This window comes from Nicotiana attenuata, unplaced genomic scaffold (genome assembly GCF_001879085.1).
Source record: "Nicotiana attenuata strain UT unplaced genomic scaffold, NIATTr2, whole genome shotgun sequence".
NCBI classification, from domain to species: domain Eukaryota; kingdom Viridiplantae; phylum Streptophyta; class Magnoliopsida; order Solanales; family Solanaceae; genus Nicotiana; species Nicotiana attenuata.
The window spans coordinates 200,680-210,334 of NW_017670536.1; the positions used below are offsets into that span (position 1 = coordinate 200,680).

General features: G+C 37.2%; 1 protein-coding gene across 1 annotated transcript; it reads left to right on the forward strand.

Annotated features, from left to right (window-relative positions):
• The first annotated feature begins 7,679 nt into the window (after positions 1 to 7,679).
• On the forward strand, positions 7,680 to 8,129 carry LOC109240670. The gene has a single exon (XM_019407335.1). It carries the CDS (start codon positions 7,680 to 7,682, stop codon positions 8,127 to 8,129), a length of 450 nt encoding a protein of 149 aa, XP_019262880.1.
• Positions 8,130 to 9,655: the final 1,526 nt, after the last annotated feature.

Genomic DNA, 9,655 nt, shown 5'->3' on the forward strand with positions numbered 1-9,655 from the left:
TTTGTAAGATCATCGAACCATTGACAAAGAATATTCTCTCTTACTTTTCTCGCTAATTGTTCATCAGAATTACCCTTTAGCTTTACTATTCTTGCTTTACTGTTCTTAATCCATCTCGAGGTCACTGGGCTCGAGGTCGATACTGCCTAGTAACACTAGTTTGATTTACTCATTTATTTCATTTATACGTTATACTTCTCTGATTGCTAATTAGTATTGAACTAAATCACATATCTTTAAAACCACAAATCAAATTTAATTGTTACTCGTATTTTTGAGGTAAACAGTATTGTACTGCATTGTATTATATTATTTGATGAATACAACGTTTGGATAGATTCTATTGTTTGCCGCCGTTTCATTGATGTCATGCACCAACAATATGAAGAATAAACTTGCAACATTACAAAGAAAAAATAGGATGCAGAGTTGAATTATTCTAGTAGGATGAGTGATAAAATATGATTATTCAATAATAAGGAAGGACAATATGAGAGAAAAAAAGCAAGGAAACGACGTTGCCACACCAAATTTTCATAAAGTGGTACTTCTCGTCGTTACGTAACGATGGATTTAACGATACGATACAATAAAATTTAAGTAATAATCAAAATAAACATTATATTTAAAGTAACAATACGATACAATACAATAGGTAACAACCATAAAACAAGCTGTTAAGGGACTGATTTGATTGGGAATTGACCACAAGTCTACTTCAAGAAATAATTAAAATATTGAAGAACAGAAAAAGAAAAAGTAAAAGACGTAACTAATCGATGATGTTCCATTTATTAAAATTTTACAAAAGATTTTTAGTGGGCGTTTGGACATTAGAATTGTAAAATATTGGAAGAAGTGATTTTTCTTGGAGTGAAAATGATATTTGAAAATTAAAGTTGTGTTTGGACATGAATACAATTTGGAGCTGTTTTTGAATTTTTGTGAGTGATTTTAAGTAATTTTTTTGAAAAACAGTTTTTGGAATTTTCAAATTTCCGAAAATTTTCGAAATTCAACTTCAAAGGAAATTTGAAATCTTCATGGGCAGTCACTGATCCCGAAAAAAGTGAACTTTTTTTTTTTCAAAAAATGAACAATTCCTTATGGCCAGACGGGCCCCTAATGTTACTTGTTCCAAAATAAGCTAATTTATAATCGTAATTAACCGTAATGCTACTTCTCATCCCCCTCTTTTTTTATTTTATATAGTATTCTCATCAAGGCCATTGCAAAAATAGAAATAACAGATACCGTGCTAGATTTAACAAAGAAATGAGCCAAGGTCCCCCAGATAACCAGACAATAAATACGTAGATCTCAAGCATTCGAGGCAAAGAATCACCTAGTAGTCATTTCAAAGTTGATGCATATTGTCCCCATATTAATACTATATTGAGCTACCACCGTATTAACTCCTCCATAACAAGTTCCTAAAAAAAATTTGAAATGGACAGTCCCAACCTTCAAGTTGAACCTCCCCAAATCTGAAATGGACAGTCCCAACCTTCAAGTTGAACCTCCCCCCAAACCACCTGATATTTCAACAGTCCAATCAACTGCCCCTTCCTCGTTTAAGGAAAAGCTTCTGACAAATGACCACGAAAATAATTTTTCATCTTTCCCAACATCATCTCACTTACTACCTATGGCAATTGACCCCATCGAGATGGACTCTGGAATTTCAGCACCAGAACTGGAAAATAACAACACAGTCCAAATAACTGGAGAAGATAAGCAACGTATCTACTATCCCTGGAGATTCTCTTTAATAATCAAACTACAAGAGAAAAAAATTCTCCATCAGGTACTCAAACGGAAAATAACTGATTTATGGAAACCTTCTGAAGCTTTTCCTCTTATTGATTTGGGAGAAGGCTACTACACAGTAAAGTTCAACAAAGAAGAGAACATGGCAATAGCCTTACAAAAAGGGCCCTGGTTCATCTTTGGGGCTTTTCTATCAGTACAGCGATGGGAACCTAATTTCGTGCCATCAAGAGCAATACAAACGCTAACAGCAATATGGGTAAGACTACCTGAGCTACCCATAGAATTCTACGACGACAAGATTCTTGCCAAGGTTGGTAACAAAATAGGGCGTCTGCTCAAGGTGGATACATGTACCTCCGCAGCCCTTCGTGGTCGTTATGCCAGAATATGTGTTGAATTACCTTTAAACAAACAGGTTAAATCCTTTGTATGGATTGGATCACACAAACAACAAATTCTATACGAATGTGAAAAACTCCTTTGCCTCAACTGTGGCTACCTAGGACACTCATCCAGCAAGTGCCTTAAAACCAATACCCAAATAAAAGCACCATTCATAAAAGAAAAAGAAGATCTGCAGCAAAAAACACAAAAACACAACATACAAGAAGAACAAGGAAAAGTCATCCAAAAGGACCAGCTTAAACCAGCAGTGGAAGACCTTGCATCATCGGAGGACTGGAAAACTGTTTCATTCAAAAAAGGTACCAAAAAACAAGCCAGAAGTAAAGAACCTTCATCAACAACAGGTATAAACGTTAATATCTATGATGCTTCCACAGGTAAATTCCTTACTACTCAAGTTTTTAATTACAAGGCAAGACCCAACCACAGTGACAAAGTCAATAACACGATAGACAGAAATCACGTTTCAAATCTCCCTTCCGCTAATACCTCCCATAACCATTTCTCTCCTCTCACTTATCAGAACATGGTTTTAGATAACCCACAAAACCACCTTGATAATGATCTAGATAGACCCCTACGACACACTGTCATTACGCATGCTTCTACTAACCCTTCGATTAAAAACCTAAATAATAGTAGTTTTACTCTTAATAACCCTACTCCTGCAAACAATAATCCTAGTGATTTCTTAAAAAATAAAAATAGTGTTTCAGACCCTAGGGCACCTCTTCCAACCCCCTATCCCCATGGAACCAATAAGGGCAACAACACCAATACCCCACCTCGTAACACCCCACCTCGTAACACCCATACCACCCCTCCAACCCCCCTTACCAACAAGGGCATTACAAATAAAATTAAACACTTGGCAACAAACGAAGGTCCCTTTTTACAAATGGACACTGCCATTGTACACGTAGATCAGAAACAAACAAATTCCCAAACTATTAATACCAATACGCTATCCCAGTCATGCAACATGCAAACAGATCTTACAATCATTGCCTCTAATTCTGTGTATTCCCAAGAACAAAACACATCCTCTAAAACCTTCCCTCTCCAACATTACAATGCCCAGAATTCCAATAGCCAAGAGACACTACAGGCTAATCCAACTTCTCCGCCTTCAACAAAGCATGGCAAATCAAAACAATCCAAATCAGCCTCCTCTCCAAACTCCAACAATCCTGATCCAACCCCCCATGCCAGAGAATCATCAGCCACAATCGTGGGTGGAATTGGGACTGATGGGTCAAGCACTCTCATTCACCACCGTGCTAAATGGGAGGGAAACCATAATTGTCCTCCACAACTCTCATTACCTTGCTCAACTGATATCGGAAGGAATCCGCCTTGCAATGAACAACTACCTAAATCACTTTTGGTTGAACAACATCCTTCAACCAATTGCACCGAATCTACCTCCACATGCAACCCAAACAATGATGAGGGAATGGCAAATGCCACCCCACTTTGTCACTCTTCAGACTGCCCAGTCAGTTTCGAGCCTCCCCTTCTTCACCCTGGAGATAGCCACCTATTTGAATCCAATATTCACTCCTTGGGACATACATGCACCACAAAATCACAGTGTTCACAATGCAACAACTCCTCTCAACCAAACCACTGTCCAACCCCATACACAGCCAAGCAATCAACCACAAGAAGACACGATGGAAGAAGCAGTGGAGCCTCCTATCTTAATACCAGAATTAGTAATCGAAAATTCAAATCTAGAAGACGTAAAAGTCTTCATCTTCATGGAGAGGCAGGAACAGAGGCAAATTCTGAAATGCCCTCTAGCTCTCTACAAATGCACAATGGACATTCGTCCACCAGCAGACCCTTCTGTGGGTCAGCATGCAATGATCCTTGTTCCATTCCAAAGGAGGAACCCAGTCCATGCCCCACGAAATCTGGAGAATGGGGACCTCCACAACTGGAACTTAACCATGAATAGGCCCATCTCATTCATTATTTGGAATATTCGTGGCGGTAACAACGATAATTTCAGGCTTCATTTTAGGGAAATGATCGACACCCACAAGCCTAGCATGGTCACTCTTCTGGAAACGCGCATGGACAACCATATGCCTCTTCTCAACCCATTCGGTTTCACTGATATGATTGAAATTCCTTCTAACGGTCAATCAGGGGGTATGGTTGTTCTTTGGAATCACACTGTTGTTAATGTGCACAGTTTTGTAAGAAGAAACCAGGAAATAAGTGCAACCATCGAGGTAATCTCTTCCAATATTACTTGGCTGTTTACTTCAGTATATGCTAGTACTAAGGTAAAAGATAGGAATCAGCTTTGGGAGAATCTAGTTAACATGCATGACCATCGTACAGGTCCCTGGTTAGTAGGGGGAGATTTTAACGATGTTCTAGACTCTAACGAAAAATTAGGAGGCAATATGGTTAGTAGCAGATGTACTAAATTCCTTTGGGATTGTATTAATAAGTGTGGCCTCTCAGACTTAGGTTATAAGGGCTGTAAATTTACTTGGTCCAATCGAAAGAGGAAAAATAAAGGGCTTATTATGGAAAGACTTGATAAAATTCTAGCAAATAGCGAGTGGATCACTGCGTTCCCAGATGCTACTGTCACCAATTTACCCAAAACCTGCTCCGACCATAATCCATTATTGCTCCAATTAACTTCCGACAAAACCTATAGATTTCCAAAACCTTTTAGGTTAGAATCCTTTTGGTGCAGGCACCCTAGCTTCCCAAATCTAGTTAAAGATAATTGGAAGGGTGCTGATTATCATGAATCCTCCGATAATTTTATTAGGAAAGTCAAAGACTGGAATATCAATATTTTTGGTAAAATACGCAAAGAGAAGAAAAGAATTCTGGCCAGACTAAAAGGCATACAAGAATCCAATAACTACTATAATAGCATCTTCCTGCAAAACTTAGAACGATCCCTCCAATATGATTTTGATAATTTTCTAAAAAAGGAAGATGATTACTGGAAATTAAGGGCAAAAGTTTCCTGGATCCAGGAAGGGGACTCTAATTCAAAATTTTTTCACATTATGGCCACAAATAATAGAAGGAAAAACAAAATCTCGTACTATAAAGATGACCAGGGCAATTGGATTGATAATCCTATCGACCTCCTAAATCACACTAAGCAATTCTTCAAAAATGCCTTCACCACTTCTCTTGAATATTCTAAGTGGCAGGACTACAATCATAATCCTTGTGCCCACAATATACAAGATCTAATGAGCCTAGAAAATCCCCTAAAGCCCCATGAGATCACCAATGCAGTTTTTTCCTTTAGGCCGTTCAAAGCTCCAGGCACAGATGGTATCCATCCTTTCTTCTATCAGAAATATTGGAACATTGTCGGGCCCTCAGTTATCAAGGGTTGCTACCAAGTTTTTAAAAACAAAAGCCTCCCTATAGGGACCAATGATACCTACATCTGCCTTATCCCAAAATTCAACAATGCCAATAACCTTAAAAACTTCAGGCATATTGGGCTTTGTAATACCTTTTATAAAATCATTACCAAAATTATCGCAAACAGGATCAAACCTTTTCTTAACAATCTGATCAGCCCCTTCCAAGCTAGCTTCATTAAAGGAAGGAGAACCAGTGATAATGCCATATTGGTCCAAGAAATCATCAATCACTTCAAGAAAATGAAAGGAAAAAGGGCCAGTATGATCCTCAAATTAGACCTGGAGAAAGCTTTTGACCGCCTTGAATGGTCCTTCGTTCACAGCATGCTCAAAGTTTTCAACTTTCCTCCAACTATTTCGACTCTAATCTTAAATTGTATTTGCTCCAGTAGAATTGCCATACTAGTTAATGGCACCATGACTGACTTCTTCAGCCCTGGTAGGGGAATAAGACAAGGGTGCCCTCTATCTCCATATATTTTCATTCTATGTATGGAAATGTTCTCCCGTCTGATTTCCCATCAAGTGGATATATGTCAATGGGATCCAATTAACCTTAGCCCAAAAGATGCAGGCATATCTCACCTCTTCTTTGCTGACGACCTAACCCTCATGTCTAGACTTAATGAAAAATCCTGCAAAACAATAAAGAACAGTCTTTCCTATTTTTGCAAGTTGTCTGGACAGAACATTAACACACAAAAATCAAAAATTCTGGTCTCCAGGAACTGTCACCCCAATACTGCCCAGGAGATTGCCTCCTATTTCAACATCAAAATAGATAAGTCTTTTGGGAAATACCTGGGCTACCCAATCCTAAACAATCACCCCACCCTAAAGGACTACCAATACATCATTGACAATATGCATAGGAAGCTTTCATCCTGGAAAGGGAAGTTTCTCAATATCGCTGGAAGAACTACTTTAGCAATTTCTACCCTAAATGCTATCCCAAGCCATGCCATGCATTATACACTCCTCCCAAATAAAACTCTAAAGCAAATTGATCGTATTCAAAGAAACTTTATTTGGGGTACAAATAGCGACTCAAAAAAAATCCACTACATTAATTGGCAGAATGTTACCAAACCAAAAGAGGAGGGAGGCCTTGGCCTACATACTGTTATTAACAAAAACCTAAATTCTCTCTCAAATCTTACATGGAGGCTCATTACCAATCCAACAGCCCCATGGTCAAGCACCACCATCCATAAATATGCCAAAAGCAACCCAAGAAAAAACTCCTCCTTTGTATGGAAAAGTATTCTCAAAGGATGGTCCACTTGCTCCAAAGGAATAACCTGGTTACCAAGTAGTAATTCAAGTCTCAACATTTGGACCTCCTCCTGGATTCCCAACTAGCCATCTCTCCGACAATGTCTTCAGGGACCCCTCACTCATCAAGAAAGTAGCATGACCATTAAAGATATCATTGTCAACAATCAATGGAACTTTTCTAACCTTTCCTTCAATATCCCAAAAGAAATTACAAACAACATAAACAAAATTCCATTCCCCCTCAATAAAACCCAAGACACACTCGTTTGGTCCCTATCTCCTAGTGGAAGCTTCACCTCCAAGTCATGTGCCAAACTCCTCCAGGATAATAAATGCCCTAGTCTGGACTTTAATTGGATTTGGGAAATAAAATGCCCAAATAAAATAAAATACTTCTTGTGGCAATGTCTACACAACAGAATTCCTTGCAGACAATACCTCCAACACATTGGCATCAACATAGATAAGAATTGTGCCATGTGCCATACAGCTGAGGAATCCCCACGGCACATCTTCCTCACCTGCACAACTGTCCAAAGGCTATGGGCACAATTAGGCTTAATCATTATCCATAACTCCAATGAGCATTGGTTGTCTTTTCTCAAAAACCAATCACCAAAATTCACCAATAATTTCATTGACTGGCAACAACTCCTTCCATTCGTGGTTTGGGGAATTTGGTTAAACAGAAACAGCAACAACATAAACAACACTATCTTCTCCCCGTCACTCAAAACCATTGTACATCATGCCATGGAATTCCACTTCATGACCTCTCACAGTAACCCTATTACTCAAAAAATGACCATTGACATCAAATGGCATCCCCCTCAAAAGGGGTGGTACAAACTCAACATTGATGGTGCTCGTGATAACCTCAAAAGTGGCATAGGTGGAGTCTTCCGAAGTTGCAGTGGGAAGTGGATTATTGGCTTCCAAAAGAAAACCAATGCCATATGTCCTCTACACGCTGAATTACAGTCACTCCAGGAAGGCCTCAAATTAGCTCACAGATTCAGGCTGTTTCCATTAGAAATTGAAACAGATTCAACAGACGTCATCAAAGCCATTGAAAATGGCCATGCTACTCTAAATAACGTAATCTTTTTTTGCAGGTCATTAATGCTCCAGCTGAAGGACCTAGTACTGAGGCATAACTTCAGAGAAGGCAATAGGGTGGCGGATGCACTAGCTAAAGATGCAAAAAAAAGGACGACAGCAAAAATATGCATGAAGAAGTTCAAGTATTAGTGTCACCACCAGTTTTTGTAGAAAAAACACTTGCAAATGATATGAGTGGGGATCCTATTTTCTCTAAGAATGTATCTAGTAGTATCTGTAATATGCTACTTTGCCTAGGAAATCAAAACATTATGAAGGAAGGGCCATCCGATCCTTCAATCTGCGCATTAAGCGAAGAACAATGTAATATGCCAACCGCAGCTTAGTATATATATGTAATATCCTGTTTTAACGTTCAAAAAAAAAAGTTGTTGCATATTGATCAAATGTACTTTCTTGATAACAGTCATGCGATTAGTACTATAGATACTAACTACTTAATTTATCCGCGTTTCGCGCGGCCCATGACAATAATAAGTAATAATTGAGATATAAGAGATCCCTATATTTTAATCTATATACGCAAATATATATTCTCCAATTAGTCCAAAACTCAACATATTATTAATTCGCTATTTTTTTTCGTTTGAATCCTGAAAGTTAAAAAGATTATTGTTTTTTAGTAATTAATCATGCACTATACTAATTGCTAAAACAAAACTGTAACACTTGGAAACTTCATGTAACCAAACACTAAATAATTGAGTAAATTCCTCTTGTTTTGTTACTCTTTCCTTAATTTCTATTTACTTTTAAACCGATCTCATTTTCTTATTAAAATTTTCACAAACTAAAAAATATAAAATCATTGAAAAAGGAAGTTGATATTTCAATTTATCATGTCAAAAGTGTGTTTATGATCAAACTGTTGCTATTCAAAAGAGACTTTCCATTCTTAATTTCTTTTATCATCTTTGTTAAAACCGAAATCGTTTGATAACATATCTTTAAATATTATTTGTCATTTAGCTAGGTTTAGGGAGATCCTTTGAAAATTAAGATTCTTAGAAAATATTGGGGTATTAGTTTTTTTCTTTGTCCCCTGTTAATTGAGAGGAAATTTTTTACTTAAATGTGGACATGAATTATCATGAATAACATCTTTATAATCATCAGTGAAATACTCTAGTTACTTTAGCATTCTAAATTAAATGCTAAGAACACTAAATTTTATTAAAAACACATATAGCAAAATAAAATAGACAAATATCTTTAGGAAAAATAAAAATAGAAGTCAATTTTCTCTTGTTGGATTTGCTATTCCGCAACCTGTTTTTTTTTTCCTTATCTTTTTTTAATTCTATTCAACTTTTACTTGAATTGGTCTTCATTTTGCCTCTCAGACCTCTCAACTTTTCCCCTTAAGTAACGGTAGAACAATATCTCATCTTCAATCACAAAAATATATTTCCTTCTCAATATTATTCTTGTTGCCAATTGGACATTCTCACCACTCTTTCTTTAAATTCTTCAATCAAATTAAAAAAAAATTCTTGATATCTCCCCTGCCAGAAATTACACCTTGTCATAAAGTCTTTTACGTTGAAGAGAAATGTTTGCCACTTGACCCTTCTCATTATTACACACAACACCATCAAAAGAATCATGAAATGATCTTTATTTCTCTTTTGTTAAACCAGATTGTCTTTGAGAAG